The 26348-nt window shown below is 41.4% G+C and overlaps 1 protein-coding gene across 2 annotated transcripts in view; it reads right to left on the bottom strand.

The window, feature by feature from the left end:
• Positions 1 to 26348, bottom strand: part of DAAM2 (dishevelled associated activator of morphogenesis 2) — a 216448-nt gene that overhangs the window by 116777 nt on the left and 73323 nt on the right. The window contains exon 3 of one of the 2 annotated variants that reach the window (XM_075146815.1): positions 12108 to 12310. In XM_075146815.1, the coding sequence (XP_075002916.1) occupies positions 12108 to 12281 (174 nt within the window). In that variant the 5' untranslated portion in view covers positions 12282 to 12310. Of the gene's footprint in view, positions 1 to 12107; positions 12468 to 26348 lie in introns of those variants that run through there. The other variant, XM_075146816.1, reaches the window with a different exon arrangement.

The following is a 26348-nucleotide window of genomic DNA, read 5'->3' as shown; positions in this document are numbered from 1 at the left end:
GCATCTTTTCAGCACCTTTTCCACCTGGTGACAATTCTGTGCTAAAACTGATCTAAGAAGCATTACTATACCCTGTTTCACACCAGGGAAACAAACTCACAAATGCATTAAATGAGTTGTATAAGCTCGCAGAGGTACCTAGGAAAAAGACATAATGCTCTTGAAATGTTTTCCTCCCAGCAAGCTTACAGACTTTTTCATTTACAGAAAATGAGGTACCTAGCATTAAAACCTATGCGTCAGTGGTGTTCCAGTGCCAGGTGGATGGCATCTGTCTGTACTTCCTCTGGACAAAACATGCCAAAGACAGAGCGGCTGTGGAGGCAGCCCAGTGTGATGAGTGACAGAAAAAGCACCTTCTGACACTTGTCTTTCATGTGCTGCTCCCACCTGGTCCTGAAGGGATGAGCAGAAGGGCCATTCATCTCCTGTATTTAGTGACACCAAAAGTTCCCCTTTACCCTGTGCGGAGTGAGGTGCCAGGAAACTACAGACTTGAAAACCTTGTACCCTAAAAAGGTGCTACTCTATCCACCCAGCCTCACCTGTGGCACCTTGTGCTCCCCACTTTGGAGTCCTGCAGACCAGGCACATGATAAGAAAAGGCCATTTCCCTCCAACACTGGAAGAGCCATCCCAGATTACCTTAACAGTTTCCCTGAATGATAAACAACCTTGAGCACTGTTTAAAGACACAATCCACCTTTAGAAGGACACAGAGGCATGACATAATTATAAACCCTTTTCCCCCCACTCTCCTTCAGGCTATATGATACGCTATCTGAGCAATGATTATATCTGACATAAATTGCTACTAGATGAGCAAATACAGTCAATTTGAGTCAACACGTTAAACAGATAATCCTTCATGATTGGTATCTACTTCTCCATTCAATTATCTTATTTTGTTAACAGTTCTTCCTAAACCCCAGCTACACTCTACCTCAGTAGGGATAACTCCTATCCTGCAAAACACTTGCATCCCATCTTCTTTCACTACCTTTCCTCATCACTGGAAAATTTCACTGCTTCCCCAGCTTCAGGTAGTTACTTTTACATTGCTATTTTGTTATAAATTTTGTAAGGTCTTCATCATCACAAGGACCTGGGTCCCCCTTTCTTGCTCAAGTCAGGCTAAATGACAAATCCTACATCATCTCAGATCTGAGCCTTCTTCTATGAGCTGCAGAAGAAATAGACATCTGTCATTCAACCTCCCTGCATCAACATGCAAGCTCTCTCTCCAAACGCATAGCCAAAAGATCCTCTTGGCCTAGCATTCGTCCCATGTCACCTCCATCTTTGCACCCTGTCTTTGCTCTCCCTTCAGCACCACAGCTACTTCATTTGTTGTGTCTTTTTCTTCAACGCTTTGGAAAACCTTGTCCCTCCTTATCGCAATCTCCCGTCCAGTTACAATCTGGCCATCGTGCTCTTTGCATAATGTAGTACTTTCCTCTGCCATTTCTCCCAAATGCATCTCCAGGTGGCATCTTCTCATCCCAAATGACCTTTCTGACCTGATTCATAACAGTCTTCCACCCCTCCTCACCAGACCAAATCTAGATTTAAATATCCTCTCTAGAAGGTGAGGAATAAGGTCTTAATAGATTTGTAAGTCATCTAATTCAGCTCTGAACAACATAAGACACTTATAAAGAGAAGTAAAGAAAGGATAGAAACTGCAGAATGGCAGGAATCATATTCAGAGAAGATATTTCAAAGCAGTGGAACAATAGGACAGCAGGTATCAAAGTGGCATGAACTATATGAGAATGCTGGCTCAATTCTAGAAGGAAGGTAGGAAATTGTCTACTCTATCCACTCAAGTGGAGCTGGAAAAGCCTCAGAAAATTGAAATAAAGATAAATTAATTTGTTCCTTCCAGCTAGCAAGTATGACTCCTACTATCAACATCATCTCAGTGTTTTATCACTTCAGCAGCCTTCAGACTCAATCCAGAAAGTTCCTGACTCTTCGTTATAGCCATAATGCAACAGAAACCATTCAAATATTAATGATGTCTTACCAAGGAAAAAGGCCACAGTAGAGCTTTACGTTATTTTTTTCTTTTTATGTAATGCTGCCTAACACTTGTAGCTATGCCAAAACAAGATAGTGTTATCAAATCAGCTGATAAGGTATTAGAAACATGCGGACACAAGATTTCTGAACGGTAAGCACATCCACCCTATCTGTGGCTTAGGGGATAGGATATCATGACAGCTTCCAAGCATTCAGTAGAGGGAAGACACAAGATTAACATCTTAGCACATCCATTCTCTAGTGGCAGGATCTGTTCTTTCCCTTCTTTTGCATCCGAAGCTACATATCTGCTGTGCTTCCAAACCCAGTACTTCTATTCTTATGCCCTAGATGGACTACATACATTTCCTCAGTCAGGGAACATCAGGATTACCCTGTTAAAAACATGTAGTCCAGTAAGTAGGTCTTTCTCAGGTGTTTCATGTCTACTGTAAGTAAATCATACTCAGAACACACTCAAACATTGCCTTCAGGTATTCCAACCATGACCACAACCTTCCCTACCTTTCAGAAAAATGGCCAGTATGCTCTGCTTGGGATATTGGGATAGAAGCCAACAATCACCACAGAAAATACCGCACAGGCCAAATTTCAGGCAACGTAGAATGATATAACTCCACTACTGTCTTCGATGGAACTGAACTGCTTCACATCAGACAACTATCTGTCCATAAGTTTTACAGTAAAGCAACAAGATCTACAAAACAGTGTATCCCTGCACAAAAACCTTATAAGTACACAGGTACTTTGGTAACACCCCCAGTTTCCTCACACCCAAAATCTGGCACGTAAGCCCAGGTCTGGATTTACATTTGTTTACACAACGCTATCAATTCTCAGACATTAGGTGTGAGACGTGGCTCCCATCTCGTGCTCCTCTCACAGCATCTGGGTCTCACACATTTGCAGCATAGTGACTGCTGCTTCTTACACAGCTGGTCAGGGAGCTGGGAGCTGCCAACCAGCTGCACCTACTGGAAGGGAGCGGGAGCCTAGAGACAGAAACTGCTGGTGCTGCACTCAGTGCCACAAGCCTGTCCCTGTCACAGGACTCCGTATGTAGGTGAGTATCTGAAGGGGGGAGCTGTCTCTGCCACGAAGTCTAAAATGTAATACCTCTTATGTATTGGGACTTGAGTAACTATAGAAAGCTGCTGGTAGCGATATATGCATTAAAATCAGGGACTTGTACACATTTATTGCACATGGGACTCATGTAAAGCAGACCTGACATTATGAAAAATCTCTCTTTGAAGAGCAGGAAGAAAAAGAAAAAAAGGTATCCTGGATATGGACAATTAAAAAGAAAAAAGGTATCCTGGGTACGTACAATTCTGGACTGAAGAACTGTGCTGGACATAAAGGAACATCTGTGCATAACTAGACAGACTATGATACCATGAAGAGCTTTTGCCTCCCAAGCCTCAGTCCCCTAATTGCTTCAGGAATCTTAAGCCACTCAGTACTTTTGCCATTATTGTAACAGAAGACAAGTGCATCTGAGTGCATGAAAAATGTTAATCTGACAACTATAAACTAACCCAAGAGAAAGGAAAGTTTTTGTGGCCTGGCCCCCATCAGTGAGGAAAGCAATCTGCTGCCTCAAAGCTTTCCTTTTTTCTGCCTTTAGAGACAGTGTCTTCTACTCAGATGGTGATGCTAAGCCTTCTTCCTGGATATGAGCCTCTGGTCATGAAAAATCCAGCTTAGCCTCACCATCAGTATTTTCTTACAGCCTCCACTGGTGCATTCTCATTAAGTGCAAGAAAGGAAGCAATAATTGGGATGGGGAGTCTCCACTGAGCCAAGGCCAGCAAAGCTTCCTAGTTTGCTGAAGTCAGAGATCACCATATGCAAATAAAAATGAAGGACCTCTCCAGATATTGATTGCATTTGGCACTACACAACCTTCCTGACTGATTAGGTACAGTCATTCATTACAGAAAAGCACAGAGGGGATGGGCACAGGGAATAAAAGAACTTCCTCTTATGGGCAAAGCAGCATAGAGGCACTTTTAAATTATGGTTGCGGAGAAATTTGTATTGATCAACAACTCAAAGCTACAGGCCTGTCAGAGGTGTAGTCTGAAACTATGATTTACATGCAGGGCAAGTAACACAGAAATTAAATCCCTGTATTCAAAAAAATCCAGCAAGAGGAGAGAATGACTCAAAAGACTGATAATTTGAAACTGAGATACTCAAATCTTGGTAACATGCCTGAATTTAAATGTGATTAAATACTGTTATCAATACACACAACCAAACGCGTTTGGGGTTTGAAGCGAGGACCTAAAATGCATGTCTTCCTAAGCCACAAACTTTCAGTGAGAAACTAAGGACTAAATAAGCTTCAGACACAGAGGATACTTTTCTGGGAAGGTGGCGCTCCACACTGGGAGCCAAGAGACAGAAAGGGCAACTCTGCATATCTGTTCCCCAGAAGTATTACAAGGGAGCTGGGGGAGAAATAGAGAACTTTGTTCTCCAGGCTCATCAACAAGCACAGAGAAACACAGCTGATGCCCTCTTGTGCCTACATACAGACTAATGTTTAAGACAGTCTATATGCATGTGAAAGCCCACAATGGAGGCATTTCTTGTACTTTTTACCCCATAAATACTCTTGCAGGTTGCAGAGCCAAAGAAGGGCCTCACGAACACTGCCACAGCTAGGACTTGGCAAGCTTGAGTGGGACTGGTGATATATGGGAGTACTTATTCAATGTGGTGAAGCCTAGTTTTCATCTGAGGTTTATGTTGTATCCATTACATTAAATGGCCTGCAAGGGAGAACTAAGCATGAAGGAAACACGCTACTTCCAAGTAAGCTGCAGTGGGAACTGCTACTACAGTTATTTAGGTTTGGATCTCATCTCCCTGTGGCTCTTGATGAAGGTGTGTTATCCAGCATGTGCCAAATTGATGCCTTGCTCAGAAATTGTTTTGCTTCCGCTGACAAAATAAATAAATGAATTCTCAGATGCTTCATGCTGTACCTTAATCTCTTTCAACATAAAACTCCTTTTTCTTTCTTATCTCCTCAACTTTCTCTCCTCTGGGAAGAGAGACTATAATCTCTGAATTTTATTCTCTGTGAGGGTAGCAAAGGAATAGATGTGGAGAGATGTCACAGAGTAAGCAAAGAGCAGAGTTTTTGCAAACCTTCTGTTATTGATCACTTCATCCAATGCTTCTAAAAATGTGTCCCCGGTGACCCCACTGTTCCTTTTTCTCTGTCCTGAGAGTACTAGCAAAGATCATATGGATGGCTCGTGTGCTCAGAATACGCTAACCAACTCCTTTCACATTCTTCAGCATTCTGGCACTGAAGTGTTGGCAACTACTAGCCTGGAGGGTTGAGAAATCAAGAGAGCACAGCAAAATATGTGACAGGAGCAAATATCACACTAAGTCCATAGTTCTGTTTCAGGACAAGATGAAGTCACTGATTTACTTAGGAAGGGATTAGCTAAATGGGCAGAAAAACCAAGTGAGACCCATGTGGTGAGAGAGGACAGAGAAAAAAAGGCAAGAGCAAAAGGTACAGTAAAGCAACAGGCATCTTGCTCTAGATACCCTCCTTCCTCAGGTGGCACAAGGCATTAAAAGTTCTAGTCACAGTTACAGAAATTATCAGAGTATTCAGAGGTTACCACGTTGCTGCCTCTGCTGCTTGGACTCTCCTGCCACATCTTCTCATATTTTTCACCTTCATGGGAGTTCCTCTGTACAGCTCTTATTCCAAGGAGACTGAAGGAGAAGGAATTAACATGATCCTCATTTTCTCTCTTCTCTTTACTGTCATAGTCACTGCCTTCCAGCTAGATTCCTGGGCTAGCTCATCTTTAATTCAGAAATGGAGCCAACTGTGATGCCGTGGAAGCCATTACTAAATATTATGGGATCAGAGGTGACAAGGTGAGAGACTAAGAGCTGAATTTAGGGTTATGTCATGAAGGGACATAGTTCCATGTTCTTGTGGTTACTGTTACAGAGCACTGCAGACAGAAACCAAGGTTAAGGTTTCAACCATGGGTTCCAGCATGGGCTGAACACACTGAAGGTGCTTGACCCTGAGGGAAGGACAGAGAACTTGGTTCTATCTTCATTTCATTGCACTCAGGCAATACTACAAGGGAAAATACGTTTTTGATTTCCAGTGGCCTCACTGTCCATGAACACATAGCAGTTTCGTGTGCATCTTCCCTACAACAAAAGCTGGGGTTTCGCAGTAGGGTCAGAAAACTAGATCTCTTCAGAGAGAGAGGGAGAGAGAGAAGAGTATATGTTACCTCACTGTCGTGGTTTAACCCAGCAGGTAGCCAAACACCACACAGCCGCTCGCTCACTCCCCACTCCACAGTGGGACAGGGAGAGAATCGGAAGGGTAGGAGTGAGAAAACTCATGGGTTGAGATAAAGACAGTTTAATAGAACAGAAAAGGAAGGGAAAATAATAATAATAATAATAATAATGATGATGATAATGATAGAATATACAAAATGAGTGATTCACAATGCAATTGCTCACCGCCCGCGCTGACTGGTAACCAAGTAGCGATCGCTAATTCCTGGAACACACCTACCATTCATATACTGAGCATGACGTCACATAGTATGGAATAACCCCATTGGCCAGCTGGGCCAGCTGTCCCGGTTATGCTTCCTCCCAGCCTCTTGTGCACGTGGCAGGACTCAAGCTGAAAGTCCTTGACCAGTAGGGTACTTAGCAACAACTAAAAACATCAGTGTGTTATCAACATTCTTCTCATACTAAATCCAAAACACAGCACTAGGAAGAAATTTAACTCTATCCCAGCCAAAACCAGGACACTCACCCAAGCAGCAACCTACCTTTTTCAGCAACCAAAGAATGATGGGACCTCATATGGAGCTGTCATTTCAATGGATGAGAAGAAGCATAAAGGCAGGTCAAAAGACATGCTGGATAATTCTGAAGTTTTCAAATACAGAGAGTTCGTAAGTATTTATGCTGCTCCTCAACTGTAAGTAATGTAACTTAATAGGTACTTTTGGTGGCATAAGGTCTAAAGTTTTGTTCTGGAAAAGCCTGGGAGGATGGTAAATAGTAATATGGATAAAAAAATTTTGTGACTCTATAAAGTCAACAAAACCCCTTATTTAGGGACTCTGAGGAAAAAAAAAGAAACAGAAAAAAAACCCAAAACAAAACTAAAAAAGAAACAAGTTCAAATGCAACACAAGAGAAACAAACCATGACAGGAGAATCCAGTCAATGTCCCACCTGAGCTAATTACCAGAATGCTTCAAAGGCAGCCAAGACTAAGAGGGCATAACAGTAAGCATTTCTCAAATCTTTCCCAGTGTAAGAATCTAATGTGGTGCAGGTAACTCGGACAAGGATATTATCATTCAAGCTTGGAGGCTGTAATAATATGATCAACTTTGAAAATGGCAACTCAAAAGATAACTCCACTTCTTCCCCATGGACCTTCCATCCTCAAATAGACTATCTTGAACTCCACCTTCGCAAATACCATGACCATCTCAACAGAGCCACTAACAAAAGCAACAAAAGGATACAAAAAAGCACAAGCTCTTTACACTGCTTTCTCCTCTGTGCTAGCATTCTTTATATTTTTCTGCTTGCCCTGAATTTGCCAGCATTTAAGTTACCCTTCTTGGCACAGTCTGAGTGCATATCTGGGATCAGGTTGCTGGTGTAAGAGAGATCTAGATGTCAAAATCTTTAGTGTCAAGCAGCACACCACCCTTAACCAACAAGAAGAGTCCAGGACACTAATATTGAGCAAAAGGAATCAGAATGCACTGTGACAAGAACACACCTCTGCTAACAAATATGAACAAGGACATGGAGAAGCTGTTTCATGAAAAAAATTATTTCCCCTTGCCTTGCAATAGTTCTTCCAGATTCTTCTGCAGTTCCTATTTAGTCAATAAATCTGTACAAGAAAAAACACATGTGCTTAGCACAGCCATTTTTGCCAGCAGGCACAAAACCAGCTTGGCACCTGCCAATAGACCACCAACTGCAACAGCACTTTACTACATGGTAGTGTACACAGTGCCAGCTGAGAAGAGAGACTGAGGAAAAAAGCAGAAGTGATGCTGGCTAGAACAGCCTTGATGGTCAGGTAGGGCTAGTTTAACAATTTATGAGGTACAGGACCACTCCACACACCCTACTCTCTAGGGCTTCTCTTCCTTGCCTGTTCATTGAAGGAGAGATGCTAAAGCCAGCTGTTCTGCCCTCTTTCAGCTGGGTGCATGAAAGTGGCCCTTTGAGGGACAAAGCTTGTGGTCACAAGTATTTTGTTTGCTTTGTGTCTTGTGCATCTAGACTTCTGATAAGGACTTATCTATACTGTTACCACTGCATTAGTCCCAAGGCAATCACTGCCAGCAGACGGCCTGAGAGCTAGTACATCTTCTCCTGTCTTAGCCCCAAAAAAATCAGACCAAATCACCCTGAGCCATAGTCTTCATTAAGACCTACTCTCTGCACATGTTCCCAATGAAATAAATCAAGACTGAATTTGGTCCATATCAGGAATAACTCTGTCTGGTTTAATTTTCTAATTGAGGAGACAAGGCCTAAACACAGCATCCAACAACACAAAAGCCTAGATCCATCCTAGAACTGTTTTTCTGGTTAAGCAGCATCAAGAGCAGTCATTTCAGCTGAAATCAGCATCAACTTGTCATTTGACAACCACTGCCTTGGTCAGAGTCCAGTTAGGCAGCTGCCATTACTCAGTTGGTTGATCTGGGTGCATCCCCCAAACAGAGCAGCCCGTATATGTATATTTGCCTCAGCCTTGAGTCTACACGAGCAAGTTTGCAAGCTCTGGAGGGGTCTTGTGACTCCATCACAAATAAAGGATCCCAACACATTCCTAATTCCTCCTCTTGCAAAATGGACATCTCCAAATTAACTTTTCATTATATTAATTTAAGGACCACAAGAACAAGAGAAGACATGCTTCTGGCCCTCAAAATGTCAGTTTTCCTCAGAAAGGCAGGTAGAAACATACTGAATATTTACTGGACTGGAAAATTCATCACAAGGGAGGCTTTTCCAGCACAGCTGGGCTTAGCTCTTCTTGTCATTAACTCTTAAGTGGGAAAATGCCCCAGATTTTAACCGCAACAAGGGGAAAAATAAGGCTTTTAAAAATTCATTCAAACACACCAATGTTTCATTATACCCTTTGTAGAGCAGATGGCAAGACGAGGCTATACCCCCTAGGCCTGCTTCAGGGAGCTAACACAAATGCTTTTCTCACTACAGATCTCAGATGATGTTGGTGTCATCATTTCACTTGGGGATTTGGGTCAAAAGGCTTTACACTCAAATCTGTTTTTTATATAGTACGAGTGCACCCAGACTAGACCCTAACGGATAAGCAGCAGAGACGCTAGTACACAGCACAGAGCCCTCTCAGGCACTTCCAGGTCGCTGATTTACACTGGTGCATTTACAGACTGAATCTTTCTAATCCAATTAAAATCTCATCTGAGCTGTCAATACAGATGTAGCCTGTTATATTTTAGTGTCTCGTAGAACATGCATTAATCCGGACCTGTGGATAAAGTAGCCCTTCTAGGCAAATTCTGCATTTTGCCAGCCCAGTTTCTAGCCCAGCTTCTCTCGCTCATAAAGCCCTTACTGCTCTCATGTTACGTGCCTACCCAGGAACTCCTATGAACATGCATCACCATCCCATCTGAGTGCTTTATAAAAATGCGTGATATACACCATTAACCTTCTGAAAAATAGCACTTTTCTCTTCCAGCTCACTTCTCATGTAATGATGGCTAGGGTACTATCATTAAATATAAGAACATGAATACGATCTATTTTCATTTCAATGGCTTCATTTGTTTGAAATGTATATGCCAGTTACAGGCTGTCAGCACATTTAATAAGTTATAGCATAGACCAACAACTCACAAACTTCTGGGGCCAAAAATTTTTACAGGTCATCATGTATACTTGTCATTAAATTTTGCACCAAAAACATTATAAATTATAGTCTTTAACAGACTTCCATAAGGCAGCTGTGAGCTGTTTTGCCACAAGCACATGGAACACCAGTATTTGCCAGGCATAAAACAAAAAGCTAAAAGCACCCTTAATACCACCACAAACTCTGAAACTCCTCATAGAAACTGATACCCTTTCTCAGTAAGCAAAAGCCCAGCTGCAACTAAAACAGGTCTTTCACTATGACCCGAAGGTAAACAAGTTCAAGTTTTAGCAAGCCAAGTTCAGAAGCAAAGCACATCTGTTGGTGATGTCTTCAGGAAGGCTGGATTGAATGCTTCAACGGATCTTGGTATTGGAGAGAGGTGAACTTTGATACAGCAATTAAAGCTTTACATGTGAAAACCAATACTTAAGCAGCATCCAGAAATAAACTGACAGCAGAGCAGACTACAGATTACACTCTTACTCATGAGAGATACCTGTCACCAGGCAGAATTCTCCACAGTCAGTCAGCTGCACTTTCCAAGAGGAATTCAAGTAGTCTCACATAAAAGGCAAACTGATTTAAATATAGACCAGGATTTTGTGAGATATTTCTGTAAGAGGAGATTCTTCATCTGCTACTTAGTCAGAAGCAAGTAGACTCTCTTCTCTGCACACCCTATTCTTCCTGAAACAGCTGCAAATCCTATTGACTCCTTCCCACACCCCTACCATAGAATACTGCAAGTGCTAAAAAGTTGTCATGGGTGCTAGGGAAGGTGGAAACAGTTAATGGAAAAGAAATCCATACCAATTTACTATGTACACAGAAAGAGACTTTGGCTGAGGAAGTCCTTCAGCTGAAAATTGTCAGAGGGTTGGAGTCTATCCCGGAAAAGACTACCCTATGGCCACACCTTATATTCTTCCCTAGGCATCTGCTTTGGACCCCATCTTGAAATAGGAGCCTGGGCTAGGTTGTCAGACCACTGATCTGACAAACGATAGCTGTCCCTATGTTTGGTATGATGTACTATAGTTGCCCATATGCTAACCTCCATTTGCATACCCAAATTATATGGTTATTTTCATTGCTATAGCACTTTGAAGCCATCATAACGGACAAGAACTTACTGGGCTAATAAGTGTCATGTAGAAAGATTACTGGCAAATTCCTCTAATTCTGAGATCGAATATTTTCTGTTCTATTCCTTATCTCAGTAGCACCACTCAGGCATATATAAACTTACAGATACCTCACTTTACATAACCTCCGATATCAGAGTGGTAATGAGATATCTAATCAACTGCATCAAATGGGCATCACCTTTACAATGCAGATTGCAAAACATCACAGACCTATGACCTCTGCCTGTGTTTTGCATGCAGGCTGAAGAAGTGGGCAAAGACAGCGAAGTCATTTGATGCCAGGCATGAATAGCAAGTGCCTGCTGCTGGAATCTGTAACATTTACCACAAAAGCAAATGACAAAGTTCATCTGAAATAGCTGCTTCCCTTCCTGTTTATATCTGTTGCTGCAACAGCACCATTTCATGGTTCAAAGGCAGCTGGCTGATGAAACATAATTAGCATGGTCACCTGATTCTTACATCTCACCAGCAGTATGTTACTGATCAACAGAACAGTATAGTCCTTACTTTATAGACCCGCAAACCCTAAGATTTTCCACTGTACTATATTATACAGCAGATTTTATCCCAAAGTTGTTAACAAGAAATTGACTGTCAGGGATTTGTTCTCTAGAGAACTTACAAGGTTCCTTCTAATATACCCAATCCTACACCTGGAGAATTGCACAGTGCTGTGAGAATAAATAAGCATATTTAAGCATTTTGTTGTACTTATACCCAGCGCCACTGTCATCCACCCTGTCATTTGTCGCCTTTCTCCCAGCGAGGAATTCACCAAAAAAGAATGAAAAAAAAAAAAAAAAAACCACCAAAAAACCCTTCAACAGTTTTTTCCTATCCCTAATAAAGTCCCTTAAGTCCCTTTACTCCTCCTTTGAAGGGAGGATTTCATCCAGCCCCTAAAATATATGAATCTGCCAGCAGAAACTTACCACAAGTTCGGAGAATCTGGCATTGAGCTCTTCTGCTGGTGGGATCGGGACGGAAAACTCAAGGAACTGGAGCGGGTTATTGTCCTTGAGGTTGATTTCAGGGAGGTCGCTACCCCCAAAACAACAAAGAAACCCCAACGCATGACGATTCCTCTTCCGGGGGGCCATGATCATGGTGTATGATGCTATCTTCTGATCATGTTCTGCAGGAAGAGAAAAAAAAAAAAAAAAACACAAAACCAACAGACATTAAATGATAAACAAGACTGTTGGATCTGTGCAGTGCTCTGCAGTTACAATGGTTATCACTGGTGTAACAGCTGGAAGAGGACAGAAGGATCTGAGACACAAAAGAGCAAAATAAACACGCAAGCTAGACAAGGTAGCTAAGCTTTAATACGGTATTAACATATTCTTGTATGGCAGTGTAGAATGACTTCTCCCAAAGTTTCTGAAAAGGTTTTACAAACTCAGTGTGGGATTTCCCAGCAGGTAGATTTATCAGTAATGCTCAGTAGCCAAGGTTGAGTGCTACCATTGAATGCCAGTATTGGCCTTTCTCTCACTACTACAGTAAAGGAACCAAAGAGCATAAACTGGAGAATTTACCAAGAGTAAATGGAAGACTCCTCCAAAGGCATCCCATTTGGTCAAAATAAAACGAACAATGAAACAATGAAGCAGAAATCAATTTTCTACCACTCTGGAACCAGACCACCAAACGTTCACTTAACCCTTTACGGCCAGGACTATTGCAGTAGGACCATTTTGTCTATCCCGTTTTCAAACACACGTAACTAGTTTGGGCTGCTTTATGTATCAGGGGAGAAACTGCACAGTGCTAATGCATGCTTTCAAATTTACATTGGAGCAGCCAGATCCCATCTTGACAGGACCCAGGCCTGAGGAGCTTTGGTATCAGGAGTGTAAAGGGAGGCAAAAGGCCTGAAGGAGGAGCTGGGAAGTGACTGATTTCATCACACAACACCGTTTGTGAGCAGCCCATCCAAACAGGAAGTCTCCTGCCAGCAGTTTGAAAGGAGGGATCTGTGCAGTCCACAGAGAGCCGCATATTTTGCCCTTTTAAGGGACTTGTTGTTTGACAGCTCAGGGGCTTATTTGTGTTATATTTTTTAAGGACTTCACTTTTTCACTTAATCTGCAGAATAAGCCATATCCTTAGAGAGTAAATAATTAAAGCCTGTTGTGAAGCCTGGCTCCCTGGGCAGGGGAGCAGGGAGGGAGGTGGCAGGTGAACTAAACTGCAGGATGCTGGATGCTGTATCAGCAGCAACACAGCTGAGCTTTGTCAGAGCAGCTGATGCTTTGGGCTCTTTGCTTGCCAGGACAAGGCTGCTTTGAGCTCTCATAGAGACTAAGTAGCTGTGCTAGGAAAAGCACCTTTAGGACAGCAGTTGCGTAGTGGGACTTAACATACTGCACACAGCCAGAAGCTCTCCAGGGACTTTTTGTGTAGAAATCGGCATGTTTGTTTAAGAAAAAACTAAGAGACAAACAACAAAAAAAACCAAACCCAAACCACCCAAACCTCCACCCTTGTGGCACCATGTGCTTGGCAGAAATCACCTGCCCTGCTTTGCGCTGGCATAAATTTATCTAGCACCTTTCTCATATGCACTGGAAGAGCATCAGCTGCAACTCTCATGCAGCTAAAAGGAAAGTGAGTTGGTACCAAGCGCTGCCTGCAGGCATGCCCACTTTCCTTTGCTCTCCATGCCAACTCTGCAAGAGGTGGTATGTCTCAGCAGGACTCACTAGGGCAGGGTGATGCTAGCTTCAAAAGCGCATTCATAAGAACATTGGATTCTCACTAGGAGATGCCAAAGGTCAACTTAACCCTGGAACCCATCTCCAACACTGGTTCAGTCAGCAAAACCAAAACACCCTCAAATCTAGCACAATGATGTGCCCGGCAACTTCTGTTTCCTCTCAGTGCTGGAGACTTAAGAGATTCAGTTCTCAAAAGATTTCACAAGAGAGCCTCAGAAGAAATTGAACTTGTCCACCACAGACCATCTTCTCGGGGACTAATCAGAGTGCTTTATGGTAACCTGGTCATGGATGAGGTTAGAATCCATTAGTTTGACAAAACTTTGTATTGGAAGGAACTCAAATCAATGAGACAAACCTGATTTACATACAATATAACTACATTTGCATCAATTCAGTTGTAAGCAAGTTCTGGCCCGTTGCCTAGAGGTTCCTCACCACCCGTCAAAGGACCAGCATTCTCTGGGGTATGGACAATGAATCCTCCTTGGAAAATTGGCCGAGACATTGAAGTGATAGGACCATAACATCTTCCTTTTTGAGCTCAGGTCAAGACTTTGGTAAGCACTCGTCCAAAAGAGGTACCTTCCCAGGAGATGAGTACTATGTGAATGGATACGAAGTCCAACATTTTCTACAGGGTAAGTACTGCCCTGGTCAGAGCACCACAGGTTGTCCTGTACTGACATTTCATCACTCAGCTTTCATCTTAAGCAGGTTCACCTAAGAGGTGAACAGTCAGTCTCCAGGCCTTCTTCATCCATAATGCTGAAAAATACACAAGCTAGTGCTTGTTTCCGTGGTGTTTTTACAAAATCGGCATTCATTCCTTGGGATCCATACTTGAGAAATTCAGCAAAGCTACTCAGCTTTTACTACTCTGCAAAAGCACACAGAGCTCACATGAACAGTAACCTTGTATTGCCTCGCTTTCACAAAGCATCATTCCATTGCACAACTCATACTCTTAACACTGGCATTTTCCAGGTCCATCTATAAGCAGCATGCAGGAAATTCATACTGACACAGAGGGGTAAAATGGCACTTTTGTATTGCTACAACACTGTAACTGTAGATAGGTGAAGTCTCTAGATGTTTTTAAAATAAGAACAATTGAGGACTGCTAGAAAGGAATCCAGCACAGGTATTTTAGAATTGAGACACTCAATGAATGAATGATATTTCTAAATGGGAGCACTGTCTTTCTAAAGATTAAGCCTGTCAGCCACAGGATGCTGAGGGGCATTTACTTAAGTTGCACTGTTTATGCTATTTAAGAACTAATTACAACTCCTTGATTTTTGTTGGTGGACATAGTTTTAAACAAAATAAACATTTTCTAATAGCCTCCAAATTAATAACCTTTTCCTTTTCTTTCTCTCTCTTTTGCCTTTTCTTTGTCAAGAACCAAATCTGGGGAAAATGTGCTTCCAAAGATTGGGGTGGGGGAGAGTGGGAGGCAACAAAGAAAATGAAGAAAAGAACATCTTTCATTTTTCTGAGTGGTAATTGATAACAAAGCTGTCATTAAAAATTATGAAAATAACAAAAGGTGTGGAGTTTTTTTTTATTCTAATAAAAGCTCTATTGCCTTTCAACCTCTTGCAAGTAAAGTGATTGTAAAAATGAAACGTGCACATTTATACCTCCAGTGAGAATCAATGAGAAATCTCTCTCTGGAGAGAATCTCACTATTACACATAACTCCCTCCCACAGCTCTTCTCAGTTGTACTGTTTTACCCTTTTGCACAACACAAACAAGTTGCCATCATTACAACAGCTAACTGCACACCCATTCCTCATAACGATCCCCCTCCTGCTTCCCAGCCCCATCTGTGGTTCGGCTCAGGTCAGGAGTCACAGTCTGGAACTTTGCCCAAGGCCTAATTATAGCAACGTCCTCTTCCTCTGACAGGGCGTACGTGTTCATTTCTAAACCATTTGGCCCAGTGACCAAACATAATGAAGCTAATGCAATTTTCCCAAGTCTTATCAGATGGTTTAGCCACATGGGATGGGATGCATGCTAACTGCACACAAGGATCCTCTTTCAATTGAAGGTTCTAAATTCAGTCTCACTCTTTTCTTCATTCTCGTCTCAGAAATTATAATTTTCATGCAAACATATCCTAAATAAGCAATGTTGCTCAAAGAGTAAGACACCTGAAACAATTGCTATGCCAGCAGCTCTCCTGTGCAAGAGCGCCGATTATCATAGTTTTTACCTCGCTGTCCTGTCCTTCACCACAGTGAACAGCCAGAGCACAACTATAACTAAAATAGAGAAAGTTACTTTTGTATCATCACCTTTGGAAAAACAGAAGAGAGAGAGAGAACTCTGTGGGTTAACTAAACACACGCAGTCCTGCAAAACCAATTTGCAACATAAGGAAGCATTAATGGAAAACACCGATGCGCTCACTTCCAGAGCTGAATCTCCACCGATCATCAACAGACACACAATGTCGGTGGATGTAGCCACAGCTCTCACCTGAGTGGGAAGCATGGGACTAAATGTATGATGCAGAATCACTGTCCACACTGGTTTATGCTAACAGGAGAGGAAACAAAGTAAATCACTTCCATTTGCTTGTAAATCTGTATCTTTCTCTATGGCAGGATAAAACATACAAATGTGACGTATTATCACAGAAGTAGAAAGAAACCTGGATTTGGGCTGCTTTGGAACATAAGCCAACTCACCCCCCAAATCCAAGTTAAATCTCTATGTTATTCAACTATTAAATAATAAACCACCAGAACTTCGTAGTATTATAATAGCTACCTTCATCGTCACTTACTGATGATGAAATGGAGAAAACAAGCACCATGCTGAAAATTGTCAAAATATATACATTGGGTAAAGCTAAAGAGCTCCATCCTGATCCTATGCTCAGTTCCCTGGACCACATTGCTTCTCCAGTACAAAGATGGTGAAACTATGAGCTTCACAGCATGTTCCAATTACCATGGGAATTTTCCACGTATGTTACATATAACGTGACGGATGTCAGATGCAATATAAGGAAATTGCAGCATGGGGGACGGGGAAAGGGGGCAGGCAAGCAATCCATCTGTTGCATCTGCAGTAGTAACCCAACTCCTTTGGTTTGGATTTGTCACCATACTAAGGAGTTTCCTGGTCTCCAGGACACAAAACAGCAACAAAATAACCAACTATTTAAAATCCACAGAGTTAAAACCTTTCTTTCAGGAGGGAGGGTAGTCCTTCCTGAAGAGCGCACTTGCCTACTATGTTGGAGAGGAAGGCATCAGATCCAAAACGGATCAATAGATCACAGGAAAGAAAATTCTGGAAAACGAGTGGGACCTTGCGCAGTGACAGCCACTCAGTCCTGGTGAGCGATGGCCCACACTTAACGGTTCCATCAGAGGAGAGAGCTCAGCTCAAAATGCACTGTGCACTTTGAAACCAGTTCATGGATTTTCTCCTCCCACAACACATCAAAACAAGGATGCAGATCTCAAGGTGGTATAAGGACTTCGCAAGCCAGCCCAGGCACTCAGCTCCGGTCTGTTTTACACACCAACCTATCAAAACTGAGATGGCTGAGAGTTTCAAGGCATTCCACAGACCTAAAGATTGTCTCCTGCTATATACATAATATTATATATTATTAATATTTTATTTAATTTTTAATTTTTATTCATGTATTTGCTTAGGAAATATGTCCTAATATAAGAGAAAACACAAGGGCTATTTGAAGACTGTCAGGTGTAACTATATCCATGAACCTACTTAACGCAACGTGTCTGTCAAAAATCTGTTTATTTTTAATACTTTAAGGATGCTCAGGATGTGCTGGATGATTAGTGACCACTAATGTTAGTCTGTTAATGCCCACAAATCCGATACCTCTCACCTGATACCAGCTTATCAACACAAAAAAAAGCTAAAGAACTGTAAGAGACCTTTCCCTTCTAAAGATTAATTTACAATACTTTCTCTGTCTTCACCTGGGAATGAAGGGAAAAAACCTACAAAAAACAAACAAAACCAAAAACCAAACCAAAGAAAACAGAAAAAAGATACCAGCAGGTTCCTCATGTTCCTCTCAACCCATTTATCTATCTAAATTGTATTCATAGAAAAACAATTTTAAAAGAACAGTCAAATCAAAATTCAAAATAAAAAGTGAAGAGAGCAACAAAGCAGTTAGAGTCAGTATCATAAATCTGGCTAGTAATAATTTGTTATTTCTTTACACCTTTTTTTCCATCTTTAATCAGGTACAGATTATTAATTTTCTATACCTTGAGCTGACTGAACAATCCATTCATTCTTTTACCTGCTAAGAAGTTATTTTATTTTCACAAATGTATTAGTTTACTATAACTCTGACTCGACACAAAAATTCGCAGGGTCAAAACTAATCTGTCCTCCTAGACACCAAAAGCTGAATCTTAATTATAATCTTGCATCTCATTTAGATGCAAGTAAATCTACACATCTTTAACATTTCTGAATGATGATGTGACCACCACAACTTAAACTGCAAACAAAACAAGAAAAATTCAGAACTTAAGTGTTTATCCAGAATACATATGTCCTTCATCTCCTCAGTGTCTAAGCATACAAGATATTTGGCTATGAGGGGAGGCAGAGATGTCCTACTAAACAGCAACTTTGGAGGCAGGAATACATTTTACTTAGTGTTTATTGTACCACAGCTTCCCGTCCTAATTTATCAATTCCACACTTAGGCAAGCTTGCCAACAATTCAAACCACTGTGGCGGTGGATCCAATGGGATTGCATACCCCCTAAATAAAAGCAACCTTTCAGGTTTGAGTGCAGTAGTCTGGAGTCCCGTCTTTCTTTCCTTGCCCCCTCCCTGTTACTACTTCCAAGTTTTCTAGTGTTGAGCACTGCAGTTTCAGTAAAATCAGTACCCTCCACTTTCTTCTCAATCAGAAAGAATGGACTATTACCAAGTGTGTCTTCCTCACTATGAACCACATTTGTTCTATTCGTATGCCTCACTAAAGATTACCCCATTCCCTTCTATTAATATAAAAAAAAAAAAAAAAGAAAAAAGCGCACTTCTCCTTCAGGCAGGGAAGAATGACACTTTCCAGTTCCAGCCTCAGTACTCCCTTTCCTTGTTTTCTGTCAGCTTTGGTTTTATTCTCTATTTTTTCCCCGCTGTTCCATTGCAATATCCTCACTATCTTTCATGACAACTCTTAGACTTGGAATGGCTTCTAGCAGCCACTTTCTACGCCTCAAACTGCAAAACTCCTCTCTTTTTTTAAGCAGATATTAAAAAGAAAAAAAAATTCTGAAGAGACACCTACTGCATGACACAAGCTGTAAAACCTGCACCACACTTTGTGTATGTTTTATTTTTGTTGTATTATACTCCACCAGTATGTTTTATTTTTGTTGTATTGTACTCCATTGTCCCAGCTGTGGCACTGAGGTTGTAGGTTCTCCAGTGTAGGGTCTTAGTTATCTACTTAAATCAGTTATTGTACAGTGCCAAGAAGACTTAAAGTACTATACAAATAGTAATAAAAACAGAGGTCAGCAAAAAGCAATCCCCCAGCTGGAATCTGGCCAGGACATGACAGTTCACACCCCAGTAACGACGTAGAGGCAGCACTTAGCAGTGTCCACAAATCCAGTGTGGATAAATTTATGCTTTATGAAACAATGGAATTTATGCAATGATTTCTCCTACCACAGCATTAGCTTCACTAGATGGGTTGATTTGTTATGTCATTGTTCTTCTTCAAATCGCTGTGATTTTAAGACCCTGTGGGAAATAGGCTACATAAAAGCAAACACGGAGAAAGAATCCCACAAACCCCACAAATGCCACTGCAGGACCCAATCATAACTGAGGATAAGACCATCCAGCAGTAAGTCTTTTCAAACACTCTCTACAATCCCCAAATTTTACTCTTGAAAAATGAAAGGTGCTAAAAATGTTATTTTTAGGACTTGCCAAGAATATACTGTCATCTCAGGGCCATGAATTCAGGACAAGACTACAATCCAAGTTGTGTCTGTGCTACCCAACAGAGCAGGTCTAAACTGCCTTTTCTGCGAGCTATGGATCTAGACAGCAGAGCCCAAGTTAGACTCTTAACTTTCTTTACTTTCGTTTGCTGGTGGGTACAACACTGTGATGCAATTTCACAGGATAGAGTGCCTTGGAAGCTGGAGTGTGAGATTGAGCCTTTATTCAATACAAGAATTCATAGACTGAAGATGAAATAGATCGTGATGATATCAGTCAAGCAGACATACACATTGACAGCCAGAATCAGCACATTGCTGCTTCAGTTCCAATGCAGAAGACTATTTTCCTCTACAGGAAGATGAAGTCTCGTGTCTTTTACAGGTCTTATAGTATGAAATGCCTTTAATGTCACTGGTTTGAAACCAGCTCTAATCAGTAATGTCTGTCAGTTCTATCCATAAGATCAGCTCCCAAGGATGAGACATCCACACCCCAGAGCCAAGTCTTTGATCACCTCAAGAAAGAAGCCAAGGATAGGGTGATCTGGAGAACAAGCTGTCCCCCTCTACACCAAAAGACCAAGAGGTCAGATTAGTACTAAAGGGTAGGGCAGATTAGTACTAAAGCTTGTCTAGGGACTTGAAATCTCTGCAATATTTCTATTGGGAAGAGTGGGGTTTAGTTACAAGGGATGTGAATCCAGAGTCTCCCAGTAGCACTAAGAACTCCCACCTTCAGAAGAACAAACACACAAAATCCTATTACTAAGAGCGTCCCTGTCTTGCTTGAATCATTGTAATTTTTCCATTCTGTCATTGCCCAATTATTTCGAGACGTGATGTAACTATTTTGCCAGGGCATTTGGGAGTCAAAATGTTGCTGCTGTTGTCATCGTCATCCTGGGTGCCTGAATTTTCCAGACAGAATAAGCAGCTGAGGGCATTAGAGTGCCTCTGCTGAGAGAGAAATAATCTGTAAGAACTGCCAGTGTGCTCCAAGAAAAACAAACAAATGGTAAAGGTCCAGTTACATCTTCCCAAACTCCAACTCATTTCCATGTGAAATGCTGTTTTCTTATTCAGACAATTAGTAGAAGAATGTTTTATCTGTGGTCCAATGTCATCACAGCATACAAAAATTGATTTCCATTCTAACACTGGGTTCAGGGCCACTACAGGACATTAAAACTCAACTTGACCAGAAATATGCGTTGGTTATAACCACTGGAAACTAGCCACAGATGTAGGTGTACAAGTGCTGTCTTCACTATTGACAGGCAAATCAATTACCTGCACTGATAAAATTTTCCTGAAGTTCTCTCATTGGAAAAAGCAACTCAGTCTTTATAGCAAATGGGTATAACTGGGGAAAAACCCAACACAGACAACATTTGGACTTTTACATGTTTTTTTGTGGATGCACTGAATCTCTTCAAAACTAGTGTTCATCAATGCCACCTGGGAAAGCCAGGTTCCAGGCTGCAGATCTGCCACTTTCCTACTTAGCGCCCTAGCCAAAGTACAGTATATTTCTATATGTCACTGCAAACCTGTAAATAATAAAGATGGTGGTTCTCAGTTCAGTTTCCATTACTGAAAAGCCACTGATGGGGATGACAGTTAAAAGGCTGCTTTAGTGACACACCAAGTAGAAGAAACAGTCAGTAGATGCATCACAAAGGGAACAGGTCTTGGGATTTTGATACTATCTCCATCTTAGAGATGGTTTCCATAGGTCAAGGCACAGACAAGGTCAAAGTGTCATTGATTTTATATACCTAATTTTTAAGCTACTCAGATTCCAGAGTTGTCAATTTGGCACCAAAAATAAATTCACTCTAGAAAATGAGGTTAAGAAAAGGTCATATGCAGCATTTTATTCCAGCATTTTTATTTTTGTTCAACATTCTGACAAGGAATACTCTGGGTTCAATGCCCTGAAACCTCAACATTACGCAAGTAGGTTTGAACTCCAAGCCAGCAGCTTGGTGAAATTGTTGAACTTTTAACCTAACGTGTCTTCATGAAGAATGGATATTTGGAAAGAGTTCTGCTCAAGGATTTTGGGTTGTTTTCTGTGTGTATTTTTAAGTGGCATCCAGATAAAATATATTTTCTGGCTGCTGTAATATTTACAGGAGGAGACTTTACACCAACACTGAAAGCTGGTTTCAGAGCCATGACTTACTGCTTTAGGTTTTGGGGCTGTTAAGTGTTTCACGACATTAGGGTGAACAAGACCTCATCTATATTAGGTCAAATTCCACACAGCTGATGCTCTAAGTGACACAGTTAGTGATCAGTTATGAGAGTCTTTAAAGAAAGCGCTACCTAAAACCAGCCACCTTCCTTGCATAGTCAGTGGGTGCTTTTGGCCAACAGCAGTATGTTGCAAAGACTGCAGTAAAAGGAGGGACATGCAGAACCCCACTAAAATACTCAAACGTGAGGATCTTCTCTACAAAGCAATGCATATCCATGTGGTCTAGAGCATATGGTACACGAGGGTGTGGTACTTGTGCCAATCACTACCAACTCCATTCTACTGCCTTCTCTGGGCTGCCGATAGCAAGTTCTGGCCCCCCGGATTTTCATGGCAAGAGATTATGTCCATGTCGAGGCCCTTTACTGTTCATGATTAAGAAAAGTTTAAGTACTGAAGTATATCGAGGGAAGATTTCCTAGAACTGTAAGTGACCAACACACTGTTCTTCCCCAAGGGTAGGTCATTTGCTTAAACGTACGCTCAGATACTCAAAGAAAACTGCAGAGAAACTGCATACAGAGGATGTTTGGGTAGTCATCTCCGGATTTCTAAGTATCTACAGCAAGTCAATAGCCTGCCCGAAGATACAGCAAGTTCTTTCAGCTTCTGAGCCCAAGCTAATTGCATCTTGTTGACAAAGATTTGAGCACACTCCACAGAAAACCAAACTGCAGTATAAAATTCCCTCAGCTCCCCACCACAGCTGCACACTACAGGGGGGGAAAAAAAAGCAACCAACAAAAAAAACAACCCTGCTTCTAAACAGCCACTTGATCTGGGTATCCAGTCCTTAGACATGATTCAAAAAGAAGGTCCATTGTATACAAATAGAAGAGAAGTCTACCCTTTATTAGAGAAGGAACATCTTCTTTATCCTCTTTGGGCTGAAAATATTATTATATCCAGTGATGTATGTCTTTGCAGAACATGTACCAATATCACTGCTTGTTTTCTCTAGTTCTGTACAGCACTGATTTATTTGATAGATTGTACAGGGTTTTATCCAAATCATCACCTGCTGCAGTTTGTTTTGTCTCACCCTTTGGAAGCATATTTAAAACTTAAATCATTAATTTTTCTTGCACCTTATATCTTAAATTATGGATGGAATACATACAAATAAAGACAGTAAGCAGTCATACATTGCCTCCTACAACAAGTTCAGGTCTTGGCTCTGCTGCCCTGGTCAGGCAGGGACACTTATAAGATAAATACATATTATGCAAGAATATCTCCCACTGCAAGAAAGACTGAAATTGCTGTTATCCCCGTTTTCTGCTTGCTGTAGAGAAGACGCAGCCAACCAGTACCAAAATCTTTCCAGTGGCAAGAAGTAGCAGCAGCATTCCACCCTACCCCTGCTCAGAAACCCATCTGAACAAGGAAGCACTCTCAATTTTCACACACTTTGCACCTACCTCCCAGCAAAATAAGTGGGAACCACAAAACATCAGAAGCTCTGAAACATCAAGACCAGCTATGTACTTGGACTGGGTGGCAAATCCAAGCAGAAATACATTAAATGTAACCCAACAATTTGCATGCAAGCTGCCAGCCTAACATTAATTTTTAACTATTGGCTGTTGGACCAGTAAATATGAGATGAAAATGGCACTAAAACTACTGAATACCAATGTTTTATTTTTTTCTTTTCCCCCCATAGTCATTCATATTACAAGCAAAGGGTCCACCACACTACAGTGGTGCCTGGCGATGCTTAAAACAGAGAAAATTGTACAGAGAAGTGGCTCCATCTCCAAATCTCTGAAAAGAAGATAAACTAGCAGATTTATAATGCAAACACTGAGCCCACGCCACTGAGACACTCTTCAGGGTGACCTCTTCCCTAGTACTTGTTCTGTCCATACCCTAATGTCAGTCAAACGCAGCCTGTAAGAAGCATGGCTACTGCCCAGGAAATGTTCTTAGTGCTGGGTTTACTGTGTTATCAGCTATTAATCACAGAAAGCTCCACTGGGGTAACCCCAGAATTAAACAAATTAAGCAACACAAGCCTAGAGAGGGGAGTCGGTGTGGGAAGTAGCTTTAAGGAATGTTATTTTGTTTCCAAGAAAAAAACATTTCTTTAGACAGGAGCAAGTCCACAAGGTCTTAGAATACTCTGTTCATGCTGAGATTTCAAACACAGGCAAAAATTTTCTGCATTTTTAAGAAGTCATGCATGATAAGGAAACAATTCATCTCCTACAGGGCCTACTAATAGCAGCACTAACTCTCCTTCATTCCCAGAGCATGTTTCATATCCATATCAATATTGCAGGACACATTTCCAGCATCTACTTGAATACTCTTACAGTAAGAGTTTCTCTCCATTTAAATTGCAATAGTGCAACTACATGGCGAACTGTTCTCAATCATCAAATCCCAGCGTGATGACCACCAAGTCACCTGCTTCCCAGAAAGCTGCTCATAGTAGAAGTGCCCTCCAAGGAAGTGGTTTTCACAGCACCTCAGAAAACTCCATGGAAGAGAGGATGAAACATAACATTGCCCAAATGGAAAGAAAAAAAAGAAAAAAAAAACAAACCAACCAAACAAGAAAAAACCACCAAAACCCACATACTTTAGCACTGGGACTGGATCCACCTTGAGAAGCAGTTTTGTCTCATTGATTTAATAGAGAGAAACAAACACTGACAATATCTTGGAAATGAGATCTCTCTGCCCCTTGTAACCGTCCACTCCAGACCAAAGAAAGCATTTCTCTAAGCTGGAAGGAGTGCCTCTAAGGACCAAAATTTGAGGTTGAGTTACTAAATAACTGAATAGAGGGAAACCACTTATCACGGGAAACAGAGCAAGGGGCAAGAGGAAAGATCAGTTTTCTAGCTGGAAGGATGCTGTGCTCTGTGGGAGTACTATAGCAAGTCTCGTGCTGTGGAAGGACCTTAGTGTGGAGGTAATGCCAGTGGGTCATCCAGCCAATAGTTCAGTCGAAAAAATAAATTTATGCCTTCGTATTCAGTTCTTCAAATATTTAGACTGAGGTCACTCCAGAGGAAATCTCTTTCTTATCAGACTAAGGGTCTTATATTCTGTAAAGTGAATTATTTCAGACCTTTGCCAGGGAATCCCCCAAAAATCGTATTTATGTAGGCAAAGTCAGCTGGAAAAGAAAAGAAAAAAAAAAGAAGAAGAAAAAGAGAAGCATTTTATCCTTCTCTTCAGAAGGATATTGGAAGGTATACTCAAAATTCTGTTCGTCTTATCAAGGCAGTAATTTTCAGGGTGAACATACAATTGGAATTAGGTTATAGAGACTTTACAAGAGCTTTTCATTCCTCAGATGAGTGAACAACATACATTCCCTATATAGTTTCCTCTCCATGGGTATAACAGACTCCTATTAATTCCGATGGAAACACATAACCTCATAGAACAAGAGACCGACTCTTCCAAACAGAACTCAGACTCAGTTCATTTCTAGTGAATGTCCTTCACTGGAATTGTGCCAGGTGGGCACCTGAGATTTTTTTTTTAGTCCCCCCCAAAGTCAAAGCAGAGCATCCAAATCATCATTTCCTGTCTCCTGAGGAATGTATTCCAAGTCACATACAAACTTCAGCAGGGCCAGTATGAACGTCTCTCTAACTTCATTCACCCATGCAATTTCTATCATTAAAAAAGGGAAAGAAAATGCGATGGTGCTAGGAGCAGAGTCGATAGAGAAACTTTCTTCTTTTAATAATTGAGATTTAAAATGAATGGTTAGATTGAAGATAAAACACCTTTTCATTTGGGCCGTAAAACTGTTTTCTTCACTCCAAGAAGTGGGCAACGCAGCGAGGCAGAAAGCTAAATCTAAATTGGAGGTAATACCTCACACTGGAGGTATTACATATACTGGTGCATGTACTTGGTTAGTGTTTCATATACCTCTTGCCAGGCTGGATGTACTCAAAAAAGGTTTAGTTCTCAACCTTAATCCTAACTCTGTGAAAGTGTCTCACTACAGATTCAGAAAAGCAACATATGCCATATGTCAGTAGTACTTTTATGCTTCAGCTACACTTCCATGCTTCCCCTTAAACCTTCCTTGCCCAGGAATACTCTTCCATGCAGCTTGCCTCAAATTAGAAAGAAAGCGAGGGGAGAGTCACCGTTGCTTCTGACACCACTACGCAGAAGCTGCTCTCAAGCTGTGCAGAAAGTCAAAGCTTTCACAGAGCCTCTG

This window comes from Calonectris borealis, chromosome 3, assembly GCF_964195595.1.
Source record: "Calonectris borealis chromosome 3, bCalBor7.hap1.2, whole genome shotgun sequence".
Classification (NCBI taxonomy): domain Eukaryota; kingdom Metazoa; phylum Chordata; class Aves; order Procellariiformes; family Procellariidae; genus Calonectris; species Calonectris borealis.
This window is presented reverse-complemented; position numbering and strand designations above follow the sequence as displayed.